Source organism: Drosophila melanogaster, chromosome 3L (genome assembly GCF_000001215.4).
Source record: "Drosophila melanogaster chromosome 3L".
Lineage (NCBI taxonomy): Eukaryota > Metazoa > Arthropoda > Insecta > Diptera > Drosophilidae > Drosophila > Drosophila melanogaster.
This window is the reverse complement of record NT_037436.4, coordinates 22,943,497-22,961,881: the sequence shown is the minus strand read 5'-3', so window position 1 is coordinate 22,961,881 and position 18,385 is coordinate 22,943,497. Positions and strand designations below refer to the sequence as shown.

The window sequence follows — 18,385 nt, the reverse complement described above, 5'->3', positions numbered from 1 at the left end:
GAATTGCACTGTAAAATGATATGGATTTCCATCATCTTTATACGCCGTACTAGAAATCGGAAGTTTATAATTTTTATTGACCATTATTGCTTTGAATGCTTACATCATAATGGCCAGACCATTGGTTAATACTCCGCTTACATTACTCACATTATTAAAATTTCCATTAATAAGTAAACAAAATAATTTTTAAGATTGGCACTTACCTGTCTTGAATTAATCGTCTTTTTCTGGTTTCTCAAGTTTGCAGCTGCTCTGAGGCCATCAGCTTCTGTTTAATGTTTTAATACTGAGACCCATATCGGTGTTTACAATAATAATTTCCAGAGTGGATTTTACTAGAATTCACTTCGAGAAATATCAAGGCTTAATAATTCACACCCTTCCTACGATTATAAACCCATTACCATCACTCAGAACTATTATTATCCAACAGAATCTGATGGGCTTCCGCCCAAAGTTCAGGCACGTGCACAACTTTTCAACTTAAAAAGAAATCTTACTGCGAGTCTTACTTGCCCAAGTAATGTTTTTACTCTGGTTTACAAAAAAATTTGGAAAACATTTTCTTTTCCTATCCCTTAAAGATTCCGAGTAATCCTCCCGATGCGAAGCTTGCAAAGCTCTACAGCCTCCCTACGGCCATCAAGCCCTAATACATTTCCTAAAAATTTTAACTTTCTGTCTTGTTGGGTACATTTGCATTTATTTAGGAAGTGGACGCGAAACACGCTGCACAAATGGCAATTGGCAAGCACCGAGCGAAACCGAAACGAAAACCGGATGCGGGCACGCGTACAGATTCGGCTACATGGTCGGTCCGCACTCCGAGCCGGGTTTTAGCGCGTGCGAAGGACTCTGGTCCGTATATTTACGTTTTCCACTATTTCTGGACTGCAGTTTCCGCTTTTACCACGAGCGAACTCAGCGTCTGAAAGGTCCGTTTGCAACTGAACGCAACGGCGGACGAAAACTGCACAGCTCTTTAACAGCGGCCGTCGGGAATCAGATTCGAGTCCTCCGTCGAAATCGGGCAAAAGTCATCGCAGTAGTCTTCCAATGGAATCCGACTGACCGAAGTATACTGACAAAGGTGGAGAAACAGGAGGAATAGCTACCGGGTCCACTTATCTGAACGAATCGGCAGACTATTTCTTAGTTTTACCTTCCTCTCTACATATTTGGATTGCATAAACCATTAGAAATTGTCCCAAAAACGTGAACGTGGGAAGGTTCCGGCAAAAATGGAATGCACCGAAAAGTGCGCTTTAGGAGAGTACTAAAGCCTGCTCCGCTCTCTTTCCGCTCTTCTGTACACGCGAGCCGACTGGAAAATTTGGAAAGCCGTGGGCACGCAATACACTCTAAACAAAGAGCAGAGTGCTGAGCGCTCTTAGTGCACTCTTGAATAGAACGCTATAAACTAAGCGAGCCAACTTCCAGTTAAAGAGTCCGCTATAAAGCTTTTATCTGAGAGTTTGGTTTGGCAGCCGCTTTCCTTCCTTACTGTGTCGCTCCTAGATATGTGCTCCACATTTCGAAGCCACAAACTGCTGACAGCTGACGTTATTCCTTCGGCAGGCCGCGCAACGCGATTTATGGCCGCAGTTATCGCGGACGCAGCGGATGGCTAGTTGGAGCTCCAGTCCAGAGCAGCATCCAGAGACTGCTTCAGTAATGCTAATATCTGATTTTAAAAACCTTTGTTGGTTTAAAGCTAGGCGGAAACGATCACAATTCTATTGGACGTAATTTTAAAGGCCAGAAACACTAAAATCCAGTACTTCATGTTAGAGTTTTGCCAATAAATGCTATGTTAAGTTTTGATTTATAATTTAATTGTATGTATTTGTATATTCTGATATTTTATCGTACGAATGTACGTTTAATTCCGTTTACCTATGTATTACAATGTAAATGAACAAAGAATATAAAACTGATAACAACTTTTGTGTTGAAATATAAATTTCCGGTTAAGTTTTTAAATGTTCTCATTCGGCATTTAACTGATATGTCGGGGTGCAAACATATGTATATATTTAATAAAGTCGATGCAAAGTAATTTGTTATACATTTCCCACCGTTTGTTTGAATAACTTCAATTATATGACCAGAGGTAGTTCGCATAAGCGTAGTATCAGCATAGTATCAGTATATATTAAATATCTATAGTTAAATTTAAAAATAAAAATAAAACTTTAGAGCAGTTCCAACCAAAAAGGTGAAAAAACGAACATTTCCTTTCCATTGAAGGTATATTAACAAAAAAATGATAGTAAGCCAAGATTGCATTTGAAAACAGCTTTTCTTATATTCCATGTATAATATATAATTTTTTAGTTAAACTCAAGTTTATTTCTTGTTCTTTAAGAAAAAAATTATTTAAGGATTTAAAATTTATAAAAGCCCAATACAATTTTCATTTGAAATTTCATTTGAAAATTTTGTAAAACTCTTGTCTTAACAGTATTAGAACTGTTTCACATTAAAAATTGTATGGCTATATGTTAATTTTTTTAAAGTGGCTTACAGTTTTAGTTTTATAATACCTTTTGAGTGATGTATCAGTCGATGTGACCGGACGTTTACAGGTGACTTAGAATTATTCGCCTTGTGCGCTACATGTCACCAGTGAAATAGAGCGTACAAAAATCAAATAAGCCCATCGAAGAACAAGACTAGCGCACAACAGAAGGCCCCTTCTTTCACACAAATCTCATATACAATACATATGTAGTATTCCTGTTCATCCGCTTACAACTAATGCAACGCGACATTTGCTGCTCAGAACCGCGGATGGAGTCCGGAAACAGCAAATCAATTGCTCGCAACAATGCAAAATCTTTTGGATACATGAATTTGGTTAGTATGTTTTACTATGGCGCCCTGGGGGGCTACTTCGATGTGCAAACATGAAAATAAACGTAAGGGCTTCGGAAAAAACGGTTGGGTTATGAGGCACTAGGTATTGATTACAACAGACAATTTTTCCTCTTGTCGCTCAGTTTGTGTACGAATGTTGCATGCCACAATCTGGCTGGCACAGTCCAGAAACAATATAGATTTTCTATTAGTGTCCGGAGCATCCGGTTAAGTTGGATATAACGTCAGCTCCAGCACTTCGATAACCTTACAATCGCAAGTAACTTACGCATATTAACGAATACTGCTCATATTTATGTTCTTCGTTGCGTAACCGTGATAAGTATGTACATCTTTAAAAAGGACTACATTTACCAATTTTTATGTCGATATGTATCATTTGATATTTATCTCCAGCCGTCCAACCACATATATGTACATACTATATACCAAAATAGGTGTTTGGTGTTTAGGAGTTTCTAAAGTTTAAACCTTTTAAAAGTTTAAAAGTTTAATGTCTTAAAATTTACAAATATAAATTGAATATTTACATACACTTTACATATCACTTTGAAATTAATAAACCTTTAGAAATAGATGGCGAATACCGATAACCTACGGTGGCGCCTCCAGTCAAAAAGCCACCTAGTTTTGGATATTAATTCGGGTCTTCGATCTTTTCCATGTCTCGTATGTAGTAAAAATTAACTTAACTTATCCTTTCTTTTCTCACGGACCCAATCATAAACAGTAATAGTAAATCCGTAGACAAATTCGACATGCCAATAGCACTATTGCCGGAATCGAATAAAGACACCGACGATTCTTTGAGCCATCTGCATGATTCAGGTATCGACGTTATAGGGGAACAAAGAACGTGTACTAGCATTCAGACTCGTGGATCACCCCAGTTTCAGTTTAGAACTCAGCCTAAATCCCAGATTCTTAGCCTTCACTGTTTGTCTATCGCATATGTATATATCTATCTATGCTTCTATTAACACAGTTCTAGATTCTAGAGACTTGCAGCGCAAGTTTGATGACCCATGTTGCCACGCCCACAAACAGCCCAAAATTTGAAGAATTTGTTGATATTTTTTTTATATTTTTCTTAGTTTTTTAAACTTTTTGCCAGGCCCTTTCTTTCTCCAACAAACCGCCCAAAACTTCAACGACGACACTTTTGAAAAATGTTCCGATTTTTCTTCGTTTTATTGTTTGCCTTTCCAATTTCTATCGGTAAACCCAAAACACTTTGGCCACGCTCTCCATATACCTACAAAACGGCCACACCCACACTTTTAAATAATCTTTACAATTTTTATTATTTTATTCCACAATATCTATCGATATAACAGAAAAATTAAGAAATTTCGCGTTCGCATTTCCACTATCTAAATAACGTCGGGGAAGTCGACTTGTTTAATTTGGCATGCACTAAATATTATAATAAGTTCAAGAAAATGCTTAACGAAATGCAAATCTGGGGCAACACTTCCTGTGCAACCTATCATTATCTACAAAAGTATATATTTAACGCGATTCTTTCCTTAAGATCCTCGGCATGATATTCGATAAGCGACACACATTTAAACGACATTGTAATGAACTTCGCATAAATCTCAATAGCAGACTAAAAATTTTTAAATTCTTAATATCTAAGCTTCACTCATCCTCACCACAACACTTATTACAAGATGCTATCCAAAATTGAATCATACCCCCCTAGCACAGAATTGGTGCATTTCCAACGACCCCAACCAAAAGCTTCCTGCCTGAACTCAGCTCATTTTCTCAACGAACTCAACGATCCTTCAGAAGGACTTCCAAATTGCCCTGAACACCGATGTAAATTCGAACTCTAATCTTGGAAATTACGTTCCTCGACCATCGACACTACACTAGACGATTTTTAAAATCAAGAACGCCTACTTCAACAATGTTTAGCTACCCATAAATACGCCGATCGGAAATGGTTTTACACGAACGTCTCAAAGTCCGACACATCAACTACCTTTGTAGTAGTAGACTACTCCCCACTACTTCTCTCTTTTCACCGCCGAAGCAGTAGCCAATCGATTAAATTGACTCTTGAACTTAAGAAAGACATATCATCTGCAGTGACAGTCTGTCCACCCTGCAAGAAATCTAAAACCTCTACTACAACAACAAACTTTAATGTGAATTTAGTCACCTGTGCACAAAAAATATTAGCAAAATTAAGCTATTACGGGCCCCACGGTATAGGAATCAATGGAAACGAGTTAGTCGACAAAGCCGCAAAGCTAGCCGGTCGCGCCGTGCCCTACAATTATACCTGGAGTGCAACAGGACAGCTGGAAAAAACATCAAAAAGATATTGCCCGACATCGAATTGGAAAACTGATATAAACAATTCAGCAACAGAATCGTGCAACAGATGGGAATTTGCCATTCTTACTCGTCTAAAAACCGGACCCACACACTTTACACGGAAGGACATTCTCAACGGCGAAAGGCGACCAAGCTATATATTAGATATTATATATATTATATTATATAATTTAATAATATATCAACGTCGAAAGGCGACCAAGCTATATATTAGATATTATATATATTATATTATATACTAGATAAATGCAGACACCATCATAACCTAAGAACATATCTTTTCGGTCCCACCCCGCCCTCAAATATATTAGTTAGCCTAACATCAAATAATCTTAACCAAATATTATCTTTCTTAAACAAATGTTAGGTTATACACCAAATTTAACACAACCACCGATTTAATAGTAAGTCGAGTCGATGGCCACAGTAGCTAGTTATTCCTTTCTTTAGTTATTAATTATTATATACAAAATTTTTTTATGTAATACAATTTTAATACCCGTTACTCCTAGAGTAAAAGGGTACAGTAGATTCGTTAAAAATATGTAACAGGTAGAAGGAAGCGTTTCCGAATAAATATAATGTATATATATTCTTGATCAGGATCTGTCCGTCTGTCTGTCCGTCCGTATGAACGTCGAGATCTCAGGAACTATATGAGAGAGACATAGACGCAAAGCAAGTTTGTTGCCACGCCCACTCTAACGCCCTAAAACCGCCCAAAACTGCCACGCTTTTTAAAAATGTTTGGGTTGTTTTTCATAAATTTATTAGTCTTGTAAGTTTCTACCGATTTTTCTACTTTTTACCACGACCATTCTTACGTCCACAAACCGACCAAAATCGCCACGTCAAACTCCAATGTTCCCAAAAAATTATGAAATTTCTCGTTCATATTTCCACTCGCTGCGTAACGGGTATCTTCTAGTCGGGGAAGTCGTCTATAGCATTCCCTCTTTTTTAGTACATCTTTACCATGGACCGTCATGTTTTTGAGCACGGCTGTTTGTCGACCGTATAAGCGATGTGATCTCGGAACTTTAAAAGCTTGAAAGTTAGGACTAAGCATGCATATTTAACAGACGAAGACACAGCCCAAATTTCTTTCTGAAGATTGTCATTTCCATTCTGAGCTCTACTCTAAAAATATTAAATAAATAAATACTAAATGCGTACTGTTGTCAATGCTGTTAGAGACACTAGTAACATGCTACATCATAATACTATTATAAAATTGATATACGGAATACGTTCAGTAAGTATTCTACTCATTCATTCACTGTCAAAATAAAATTGCTTATATATTTCCTTAGCTTTATTCGAAAATATAAAGTGTCAATTTTCAGGAGTCTGCACAGATCATGGGTAGTATTAATAGTGAAGAGCAAAATGTCGCTGTATCCGGATGGACAAAATCCAATTCACCGGAATTAATTGAAGAGGAGCGACTTTACACCGAACTTGACTCGGAAGGTCGGATGATAAGCAGGACTATGACGCCATATGAGTGTCAGCTCGAAGGCGAAGTGGAGCAGTTGCAAGAGGCGCTTTTCAAAATCTCGTCCCATTATGCCAAAGTTCAGTTCGGACTGCGGCAAATATCCTTGGCTTCAGGTTCCGAGAGGGAAAATCTGTTAAAAGATTTGGAGCGATTAATAGCAAAAGGACTAGATGCGACTGGTCCCATACGGGGCGAAAAATTCTCCATGCCAGCCAAACTTCGCGTGAAGCAAGACAAGATTCTTTGCCAACTGCGTGGAAGTCTCGGAGACTTGGTCGGTGCAACTGGAGTTGGCTTTCACGCAAATCATTACCCGGCCACAAACAGATCTCTTAAGATTTATACAGGTGCTTCCAATAAGACTCCCCGCAGCAAAGGCGTCGGCCAGGATTGTGGTATAAGCCGAAGATGCATTGGTCATGCAAAGGAAGAAAGCAAACCTGCCACTGGATACATGAAACGCACCTGTGGTGATTTAAGTACGGAAAGCAAGATACACCTTTACCATACCAAGTCAGCCACTTATTCGAAGATTCGCGGTAATAGTAAAACAACGGAAGATGGAAAAACTCGTACAAACAATAATTATTTGGAGCTGTTAAAGTCGAATTTAATTTAAAAAAGATCAATAACAGCGTGTAATATTCACACATGAGAAGACAGCGATTTTAAAAACTGAAAAGTTAAATTTATATTTATTACCAAATAAAAAATGCTTAATACGTAATTATTGCGTTTTATTATTAAGATTTTACACTTTTTTTACACTGTAAGCCAAATAGAAACAAAAAGGAGTATGGTATAGTCGAGATTCCCGATTCAAAATTGTGGCCATTTTGTGTGTGTTAGAAGGGGCGTGGCCCAAGTGTACCAATAGAAAATGGCAAGACAAACAAAAAGCCGAAAAAAAAATTAAAGCAATTTATAAAGTGTGGGCGTGGAAGTTTTGAAAGGTTTGTACGCGTAAGAGTGGACATGGCAAAAAGTTTATTGGCAAATCAAAAATTATTAACATAAATAAAAAAACTTCAAAACATTTTCAAAAAGTGACATGTAAAAGGGGCATTACAGTTTTTGCCGGCTTGTGGCCGTTCGAGTGGCCATTGCAAAATTTGGAAATAAGCTTGCGCTGTCTCTGAAAACAGCATGTCTAATCTAAACTCAATAGATTTATGAGATCGCAACGATCATACAGACCGACATGGCCAGTTCGAATCGTCTATTGATCCTGACCAAGAATATATATTCATTATATAGTTAGAAACGCTTCCTTCTGCCAGTTACTTACTTTTCGAAGTGTCTAGTATATCCTTTTACTCCAAGAGTAACGCATACAATTTTCTTACGACACGTCGGTGGCATCGGTTATTAACTGTAATAAAAAAGTTTAATTGGAAATTTGTAAGACGGTACCATTCGTGTAATTTATAGGGTAGACCTTAAAGAAGTTTATGTTTATTTTTACAAAAAGAGAATAATAATGCAAATAACAAAGTATATCACACGATACTTCTGCAACCCGACGATTATGTACTATGCTGATGTTGATGAAGCCTAGCACCAGTTTTTCTATTTTCTAAATTTCTTTATTATAGCAATTTGCTATAGATGTCAAATGTTGATAAAACATATGTCAAAATTGTTAAATAGAAGTAAACGTTTCATAGAAGAGGCGATTTAGTAATTGTAATTTGTGTGGTTTTTGAAAATATATTAACGTGTCCTGAGTATTGTTATTCACCGATATGGTTCTAAGCCATTTCATAACTTCCACTGGGTATACCATGTCAGAAGTTTGCAGTGAAAGATAGTAGTATATATGTACATATGTTATATTCGTAATAAGTATCAAAAAGTATCTGCCAGTCTGCTGCAGAAACTGGTCTTGGCTTTAAAGCTTTCTACAAACAACTTTTATAAAAGTATTTTCTATTTCAGGCAGTATATATGTATGTAAGTTGCAACGGGCCGGATCCGAGAACTATATTGCTGATATATAGTTGACATACTCGGTCCAATTTTAAGTTCCAGTTTAACGAAAATGTTGGCTCTTTAAAATTGTAAACAGCCGGCCACGGTCATTGAACCCGCTTCTTTTAGCAACAGAGGTGCTAACGCAGGCAGCATCCCTTAGGGGCACTGCATTACGGCCTTCAATGAATTCATTCAGCTATTATTGCGTTGAAAAACCAGTTTTGGGCTGCGTCGAGGCTAGGGCTGAGTTTTGGCATCTTCTGCGCATGCGCAACGCTCTTTTTGGGTTTAAGGGTTTGAGGTAGCTAGATACCTTGGCCAGGCCGAATCTCTTGATAGGGGTTGCTTACCGTAGGTTTCGATGTGGCTATGTATTTATCTTAATAAATTTTTCGGTCATATGCAGCGATACCCAGGCTCGATTCGCCGTTTTTTTTGGCTAGGCTTACCCACATCTGCCTGCCATGGTATTTATACGTTGTTGTAGTCTTTTGTTCCTTTGTTCTTCGCCTATACGTCCTCTGTATTAATGAATTGGAATTCCTGCAGTCTTACTTGAGCAGAATTGGCAGGATGCTATATGGATGTGTTACAGGCCCAATGTGAGTGCTTTCCATTGTCGTAGGGCTGTTGTTGCTATTTGAGTATCATATTCAAATTTTGTTTAGTTTAGGAGCTTTAAGTATGTAGATTTACACCGAAACCAACAAGAGGAAAAAAATCCCCTTTCGCATTATTAATAATTTGTATACCTTTGCAGAAGGTACATTGATTTTAGTCAGATATTTGCCACACAGTAAAGGGGGCATTTGCAACCGTAAAAGTTATAAATGCTCCATCAATGTGAACTGCCTAGTCTATAAAGCTAGTCAGTCGTGAATGCCATAGCAATAATCGCAAGAATAAAATGGATAACAAAGTTTCCTGATTTGGTATCGATATAAAATATTTATTCCTGACTATAAATAATTTCGGATTTAAATTAATAAAAATCGGCTGATTATGTTCATGTTCGGTAGACACGTTTGATTTTTTTATATTTAAAGGTACTTTATTACTCAATATCCACCGAAAAACGGAAAACTTTTTCAAAATTTTTGATTTAAATTGGGCTGAATGGCCAAAACATTGTCTGCGTACATCGATAGCAAAGCATTACTGCCAAAGATGGTGTTTTATTCAAAAACGACAAATTGTTAAAGCTGTTCTCATTTAGTGTTCAGATATTGTTAATATTCATATCGCTGTATATGAAACTATGAGTAATATGCTCGCTTTTTTAAGTTAAAAACTTTTCTTTTCTAATTTCTACGTTTTCAACTTAACAAGAAGTTATATTATATATAGGCGATATAATCTGGGTAAAATAAAAGGTTATATAAAGAATTGTTTCATGTGATGAGACGTTGGCATGAGTATGAACTACAGTTGATCGACTTAAAACGAAATTAACATTTAAAGCTTAATTAATCTATGTTTCTTATTTTGCTATTTCTTGGTTTACGTCTTTGTGTTGTCTTTTCGTTGAGTTTGGTTCATTTTTGTTAATAGGAGCGAAAAAATTAGAGAATGTTTTAGAAAATCATTCATATTTGATTGATCCTTTTGGTATGGCACAGATTTGGCATTGGCAAGTAAATTTGTATTTCTTTAGGAAAGTAATATATAATGGCAAGAAAATTCAGTTATAAGTGCTCTGAGCAGCAACATCATTCCATTATGTACTTTTTTTTGGCTACTATAATTACACCCGTACACTTAGCGCTCTTCTCCTCCGCTGTCTATTTCGTGGACCCTTCGCACTGCTGCACTTGAACCAGTAAGAGAAGAATGCGATTCATTAAATTGTCCGCGTCCGAGTCCTCCATGCTGTTTAGCTTGGCTGAAATAAAGCCGCAGAACTTGGAGTTCAAAACCTCACGTACAGTTTGTGGGGGCGGCAGATCCAACCCTCCGCTTGCGACGCCCTGTTGCTGCCGGAGATGGCGGTGCTGTTGCAGCATTTGTTCTTCGTAGTCGTCACCATCGATAACCGCATCGCCGTGACCGTTTCCTTCCTCCAAAACATCTTGATCGACGTTACGGCGAAGCTTGCGGGACATGACCACATCGTCCACACCAACATTGGGGCTACCGCGTGAGTTGGAATCCAGAATCAGAGGATAAGGGAAATCTGCATCGATGGCATCCAACTCCTCCACTACGTCGGATGCGTGGGCGATATCTTCGTCCCCGCTGCGTATCGAGCTGTCGTCCATGTCTTCATAGCTGTGATGCTGTGCCCTTTGCTCGTTTCTCGTTGAGCTCACCCGACTGTCGTTGTGAGCCTGGTGAGCGGGCAGAGGAAGTGGCCCGCCGCCGGAGCTACTCCCACTTGTGCTACTTCCGGCCCCACCGCCCACCGAGAGATCCAGCTCCGGCTTCACATAGTAGTCGCAATAGTAGTGATCGTCGCTTACATTGAGCGAGGAGCACTTTGAGAGATTTAACACTGAGGCGGACTCGTTAAAGGAATTGGACAGCTTCAGGGTCATTGCCTTTCCCCCTGCAGCCAAGCTGTTACTGTTGTTGTTGTTGTTGTTGTTATTGTTAATATGGCCATAGGTTGTCAGGCTTAGATCGGTTGCATGCGAAGCGCCCCTATAATAGAAAGAACATATGTTAGAAGACTAAATTATTTCACATTTTAACGGGTTTAAGGTTGGGTTTTACTTTTGCGTCATATTCAATATTCATATTCGCAGCAAGTCTGCGGTATTTTTTTATTTTGTATTGATGTTAAGTTGAATACTAATAAAAATTTGATGAAGGAGGTTGTTTAAAAGGGCATACAAAAAGATTAATAAATTTATTAAATACAATAACATATAACCGTGACTAGTGGTTATGTACATTGTTTTTAATACACTTTAAGAACCGCCTACGTTCTTAAATTAAAAGTAGAAAGAATACTTTTCTTTGTCTCTCACACATCATTTATAGTATAACAGATTTTCTTTCTCTTATCTTAAATTATATTAATTACAATAAATAAAAAAATATTAAATAATGCTGGCAATAATCATTTGCAAAACGTTGGGCAAAAAATTAGAAATAGAATAGTCTGAAAGACAAATCAATAAGTTCGTAAAACTTTGCTAGGTTGTCATCAACTAATTAGCTTTGTTTTATGCCGACGGACATTGCGATCGGATAGTGACCCTGATAAGGAAAGCATGTTCGTATTAATTGTGAGTTCGAAAACACACAAAAATATAATTGTATTAGCCTTATAGAGTTCATATGTTTCCTGTGACTCAACGATTCATATCCCCATTTTGAAATCTTGTCTGTTTAAGGCAATAACACAAGAAATGCATAAACATAAATGTCTTTCAGTGTAGTATCGCTTCCTGTCTCTCTCCTTACGCGTCTCAAGTTTCAAGAGCATTTTCACAGGCAATGCAGCTGCCTGGGCCGGGTGCTCAAAGAACATCTGAACGTGGCTATTTTGGGCCTCCCCCATACCTATAGTTATTTGCCGAATGCAAAGACCTGGCCTAGTGGTAGGCACGGGCATGGGCGACCTAGAAGACAGCCTTATCACCGCAATCGGCTGCAGGTAGTTGACAATTGTAAAATTTGAAAACTGATACTCGCTCGCCAGCCAAGACCAAAAAACTCGCAGGACTAATCGAGTCGAAATACATTTTCACATGTTCCACAATCGGGAATGGCTTTATTTACTTCATTATTTTGACTTGGTTTCTTTTCGGGGTTTGAATCGCTCAGCTTATCATTATTTGCTTCCGCTCTTGCTTAGGTCCCAAGCCGTTTTCCGAGATTGTTTATGGGTTTTTGTGGTTTGAATTCGTTTTCTAAAATCTCTATCACCTGCACTTGGAAACAAATCTATGAATATTAATATAATAATAACATAATTAAATATTCCAATGGTCCGAATGAGATTTTAGATTTTTGCAGACCTAGAACTTTTTATTATGATTTATTAGGCAAGAACTAGCTCCATGCAAAGGCATTTAAAGGTACGAGAATCAAAAGGCAAGCACGGACTACCGCCCACTTTTCTTCTTCCGTGACGCATTGGCTAAAGCATTTCAATGCGAAATACGGCGGACAGTGATTTCAGGGCGTGGGGCGAGATTCGGATTGTGGGGATGACGGACAGCCAAACAATTTCAGCAATTTCGCAGCACATTTGCTTATTAAATCATAAGCGTGACACAGACAGAGCCCAGCAGAACTTTCACACCCAAGTGGCCTCGTGTGTGTGAGGGTGAGGGTACGAGAGCCCCCCATTAAGAGAGGACTGAACGACGAAAGCATGTGGGCCAGGGCAGCCTGAAAGAGGCGTCCAGACCCCGACTCTGGGTCTCAGCAACCCCTTGGCCGGGACGCGGCCGATGCGGCTGGCTAATGGTCGTGGGCATATTTTTAACCCTGGCCGAAGTCAGACCAAGCTATTCGTTCAATTACTCAGCTCACCCATACAGCGATCTTTACGAGTGTTCGGTGCTCATGTCATACACACACAGGCAGAACCTCGCTCATTTTCCCTTACCAGCCCCTTTCTCGCTCACGAGCTACCAGTCTTTCCCAACTTGGTCCACTCGCAATCCGTATTCTTCGGTGCTGATTGTCATTTTCGTAGTGCTCTCATTAATTTATCGCTCTCTCGGCGCCTTCCCATAGTCCCCACCCCTCTCGCAAGCACTATTCGATGGACTTGGTCTTGCGTTTGCAGCTTCCCTCAATTTCGTTTTTGGTTCAAGCAGCGACGATGCTGCGACGTTGTATAATATTCGCCGCTTGGCGAGATCTGTGTTATGGCTATGGCTGTGGCTATAGCTGCGGCTATAGCTCCGGCTCAAGCGCTGCCCGACTGGCCGGGCCCGTTGAGCTGTCTGTTATCAGCTCACAATAATAAAAATTTAAATATATACACACACCATGGGTGAGTGTGCGCGGGCATGTGTCGGGGCCGTCGACTGCTTGTTGCCCATGTGGGTACAGTCAATTGAAAGGAAATGGCCTTATTTCATATAAATATGTACATAAAGTACACACACTCACACACACACACACACCCGCAGCTCGAGCACGGCTCCATATGAGCCAGAACATTGGACGGGGCAGACTCTCGACTGAGACCATTTGCGGGTCTCTGGCCCGGTCATTCCTTTGTTCGGATTGGTTTTTTCCACATTACCGCTCCTTAGTGTCCATATGCCCCCTTGCCTTGTTTTTGCTATTCTTTTTCGCTGGGCAGATGTTTTCTCAGACACGGTGCTGAGATTTGCTCGAATTGTTGGGCGTTTATGCAAATCGACTGGGCTAAGGGATGAGTTTTGTACGAAGGCTCGAATGGAAGTGGAATTTCGTAGTTACGGTTCGAATAACTTTATGCTAAACTTATCACATGTTTTTTATGTGACAATTGTATGTATTGTCTATTCGATCTGAACATATTTCCGAATTCTCAATTTATTTAAATTGTCAGATCTTTACGAAGTCCGTGATTCTATGATTTTTGAAATAAATTTATTGACATATTTTGTCCAACATTAGATCTAAGCCATGACTCACAAACTCATACACTTCTCAGTGTACATAAGCTGAAGTGGCTACTCGCATAAAATGATAAGATTCTTGGAATTTCCTGCAATAATTATTTTTGATTGAGCCAAGCTAAACAACATTGTTCGCTTGACTGACTACTGACAAGCACACATATTTTTAGGGGGGCAGATTCGGAAAAACCTCTTTCAGACACAGGACTGGAAAGCATACAATACCTTCGACCAATGTAAATGATCGTTGGAAAGGTGAGTCACATTATTATTGTGTATAAGTTAGCTAGTCTTCAAACTGATGCATGTATTTGTTTCGCATGAATCAATCCGTGTATGACCAAAACAGAAGACCAATCTAAACCGAAAACTGTTATTCACGACTCAAGCCAAACTTTGACCGTTGTTCGATGGTTGTATGGTTAGTGACGGCTTATCAAACTCATTGTAATATAAGTAGCCAAATGTACTCCTGACACAAATAATGTTCAGAGTGTAAGACGATATTATTGAAGAACTGTAGTCGTAAGGGAGCATTACTTTTGAGAAATAACGGTTCCACTTTTAGATTTGTTTTGGTATCGATCTCCAAAAAGCAGAGGATAAGAATAAGTACGTTAATTAAGATCATTTTGGGAAAGGTAAATATTGCCTAGAAAGATTAAAAGAAAACTTGGAAATAAGTGCAATACGTTCTGTAATAATTATTCGTTGATATAGAATTTCATGTACTTTACTATTCGATTATAAGAATGACTCGTATTTCTGTCAAATTTTAAATTTAAGCGCTCTTCTCTCGTGTTCTATTATTGCTTTTGCTTTTGTAAAGCCATTTGGATGAAGATCATTTTTAGTGACATGATTTGTGGTGTGGCAATAATGGGTCAAGCAGAGAATGCAAAATTCATAACGGGCTCTATATTACTGGTCAACCCCAGGAGTCGATATTGGCATGAAACTTCCTTGACGGTTTTAAATTTAAGAGAATCACCTGGTCACCAGTTCACTAAAATACTATTCCTTATACTTACTTTCGTTCTCTGATGACATCGCGCAGGAAATCCATGGCCTCATAGAGACTCCACTTGGGCTTGAAGCCATTGCCCATTAGCTTGACGTGGGCGAGTTCACGGCGGTAGGATTCCCTCAAGGACTTGAAGGCCCGTGCAACGCGACGCCCGGGAGCGTTGAACTCGCGGCCTATGTGCTCCCAGGCTCGGTTCTTTTCTTCTTCGGCGCCCTTGAAATTCGGGAGACGGGAGTCCCAGAGAATTGGATTGTCGTGCACCATTTGGATGAGCTTCAGCTTGTCGGAGGCGTTGCGCCGAACCACTGTTGGGACACAAAAATGAATGCAAATAATATAAGTCCTCGAGTCTCGACAGTCGAATATTTTAAGAAAGCACGGTACAGGCACCTCAAAACTTCTATAAGTCGAACTTTTTTAACCCAAATGTACATACATACGTATGTACGTATATGTATGTACATTGCACATAGGGTGAACCGAACTATTTGAATAGGCAATGAAGAGATAAAATAAATTCTACTGCTTGTTCGACGTATCGACTTTCGACTGCATTTTGCATAAAAATTGTACATATATACATATGTATGTACGTATGTTTGCATGAATGTGGGGAATAAATCTGTGTACGCACATTTCTTTATCTTCTGAGAGGGCATGGCAGTTGCGGCGGCCAGGGGGTGGGGCTCCAACTTGGGCTTCATGTCAAGAGCGATTGCCGCGGCGGCAGCACTCATGTCCTGCAGCGAGTGGGTGGCGGTGGGCAAACAGCCGCTCACGGGCGCCATCAGAATGTTCTGGAGGATTTGAAGGCTTGAACTGGCCAGGGCTCCACAGTACTCTTTAGTTCGGACGCGATCGCGGTCGGCTGATAACGGGGCTGCTACCCTCTCACGACCAAGTTTAAACGGCAACTAAAAACCAAGACCAGAAAATAACAACCACCGCGGCAAGCGGGCTGCGCTCAGCCGTCGTCGACGCCGAGCCGGCAGCGCAGTTGGCAGCAAGCCCGCATTCAGAGCCAAAAAATCACGCGCATTCGACATCGACATGAGAGCCAGCTATAGCTCTTTGCGCTCTCTGTCTCTCTCCGGCCGTGGCTCGCTGCCACCGTTCCCGTTATCTGATCCAGACATATAGGTCTAAAGCGCTCTCCGGGCGCTGCCTAGAGCGCGACTCGCCGGATGGAAACCCCGTTTAATCGCAATCACAAGCCACAGAAAGTAAAAGCAAGCGAAAAGCGGCGTCGCACACACACACACACACAACAGGGAGAACGCGCAGAACGAAACAACAGAAAATGTGTGTAATACAAAAATCCGTTGACGCGTTCGCATTTGGTTTTAGCAGAGGAATTGTCGAGCGTTCGTACGTACTTGCATACATATGTATGTATGTACTACATGAATGTACCATATACACATGTATGTACATACATACATACGTACCAAAATACTTGGATAGCGTTTCTTGGCAGAATACGCTGCACTTCGGCCATATCAGCTTCAATTAATATAGGGGGGTCGATTCCCGTATCGGAACAATTTCGAGGAATTTAAAGAATTCATGACTATGTACATATGTACATACATTTATTGTAAATCTCCAACGCATTAAGGTTTTAGACTAACATAATAATTATAAGTTTACTGGAGTACACACATACATATAATCTTGATCTGTCCGCCTGTCCGTTCGCATGCAAGTTAGTGCGTTCGCAAGCCTATCCAGACGCCATGAAACCGTTTATTGGCCAGGTATCCTGCTCTCAGTTGTGAAAAGGGATTTGATTTTCATTTCATTTTGTTATATAAATGTAAATTTCCATCGAAATGACAAAAAAAATCTCAAAATTCGCTGAGTAACGGGTATCTGATAGTCGAAAGTAATCGACTATTGTTCTCTCTTGTTTTAAATAAATAAGAAGAGAGAACGCACGAGTTCCCCGAATATCAAATACCTTTTACTCAGCTAGTGGAAGTGAGAACGCGAAATTTCATAATTTTTTAGGACCATCGATAGATATTGGACAAGAAGAAATGGGAGGTTTGTGGTCGTTAGAGTGGGCGTGGCATAAAGTTTTTGTAGCAAATCGATAGAATTTTACAATACTAATAAAAATGTGAAAAAAAGATATAACATATTTTTCAAATGTGTGTCCGTGACAGGTTTCTGCGGCTTACGGTCGATAGTGGGTGTGGCATAATCGATAAAAATTTATAATTAAAAAAGATGAAAAAATATCAAAACTTTTTTAAAAGTTTTTTTGCAAAACCATACACATTTGCAAGACTAATAAAACTATGAAAGAATATCAAAACAGTTTTCAAAAGTGTGGGCGTGACAGTTTTGCCCGACTTGTGGGCGTGGAAGCAAACTGGCTCTGTGTCTATGTTTCTAGAATCTGTATGCATAATCTTGACCTTCTAGTTCTTATAGCTCCTGAGATTTCGACGTTCAACGGACGGACAGGCTATTGATCCTGATCAATAATATGAATACTTTCTATCTGTTAAATACTTTTTAACGAATCTAATATACTCTTTTATACTACGAGTAACGAGTATAATTACTGGAAGATAAATAATTTTGTGTAGAATTTACGATATAAGAGCACAAATTTGTTGTTAAATGTAAAGAGGGCTAAATATACTCATCGGACGATCTGATTCCATCAATGGCTGGCTGCTTGACTTAAAGATTTATAATTTTTTTCCAGGGGGCCTGGCCATAGCTTAAGCAATGAATAGTTGAAGAAGGGTGGGTTAGTGTTCTACCACAGTGTGTTTTTGTGGACTCCGCCCGTGGCTGGCTTCGTTCGCTGCAGTTGTAGAGTCGAAGTTCAGTTCATTATCGTATTTCCCCGTTTATAGAATTTACAAATGAACATTTGGATCACACATGTTGGTCTTGCCAAGGAGTGACAGGGAGGCACCGAGAGTGTTAGAGTGAGAATGCGTTTGAGCGAATGCGTGTGTGTGAGTGGCAGCACAGATAAGACCGTCCGAGGTTGTCTATTTTGTCCCCCGATCATTTAAGCCGCTGAAATCCAGTAACTGCAATCGACAACCGCGTCGG

General features: G+C 39.5%; 2 protein-coding genes, 1 long non-coding RNA gene and 1 other non-coding gene across 5 annotated transcripts, besides 6 other annotated features; 1 reads left to right on the top strand and 3 right to left on the bottom strand.

Moving 5' to 3' along the window:
- Positions 1 to 213: 213 nt before the first annotated feature.
- On the bottom strand, positions 214 to 952 carry lncRNA:CR45758 (long non-coding RNA:CR45758). The gene has a single exon (NR_125053.1). It is a non-coding gene; the product is annotated as a long non-coding RNA:CR45758 (long non-coding RNA).
- A 3,040-nt stretch (positions 953 to 3,992) lies between these two features.
- Positions 3,993 to 4,281: a mobile genetic element.
- A 1,850-nt stretch (positions 4,282 to 6,131) lies between these two features.
- Positions 6,132 to 6,196: a mobile genetic element.
- Positions 6,197 to 6,579: 383 nt separating this feature from the next.
- Positions 6,580 to 7,461, top strand: CG32461 (uncharacterized protein). The gene has a single exon (NM_168981.3). The coding sequence runs from the start codon at positions 6,597 to 6,599 to the stop codon at positions 7,353 to 7,355; it is 759 nt and encodes a 252-aa protein (NP_730770.1). The 5' UTR covers positions 6,580 to 6,596; the 3' UTR covers positions 7,356 to 7,461.
- Positions 7,462 to 7,641: 180 nt separating this feature from the next.
- Positions 7,642 to 8,042: a mobile genetic element.
- Positions 8,043 to 9,633: 1,591 nt separating this feature from the next.
- Positions 9,634 to 16,225, bottom strand: Mes2 (Mesoderm-expressed 2). 2 transcript variants are annotated; one of them, NM_168979.4, is made up of 3 exons: positions 15,942 to 16,225; positions 15,312 to 15,612; positions 9,634 to 11,350 (listed from the first exon to the last, which is right to left on the bottom strand). In NM_168979.4, the coding sequence occupies exons 1-3, from the start codon at positions 16,093 to 16,095 to the stop codon at positions 10,492 to 10,494; spliced, it is 1,314 nt and encodes a 437-aa protein (NP_730768.1). In that variant the 5' UTR covers positions 16,096 to 16,225; the 3' UTR covers positions 9,634 to 10,491. The 2 variants fall into 2 exon arrangements, with proteins under 2 accessions (NP_730768.1, NP_730769.2); NM_168980.2 differs by lacking the exon at positions 15,942 to 16,225 and adding an exon at positions 15,698 to 15,887.
- A 449-nt stretch (positions 16,226 to 16,674) lies between these two features.
- Positions 16,675 to 16,766, bottom strand: mir-9388 (mir-9388 stem loop). Its single transcript, NR_144679.1, has one exon. It is a non-coding gene; the product is annotated as a mir-9388 precursor RNA (primary transcript).
- Positions 16,767 to 17,163: 397 nt separating this feature from the next.
- Positions 17,164 to 17,224: a mobile genetic element.
- Positions 17,225 to 17,228: 4 nt separating this feature from the next.
- Positions 17,229 to 17,509: a mobile genetic element.
- Positions 17,510 to 17,563: 54 nt separating this feature from the next.
- Positions 17,564 to 17,803: a mobile genetic element.
- Positions 17,804 to 18,385: the final 582 nt, after the last annotated feature.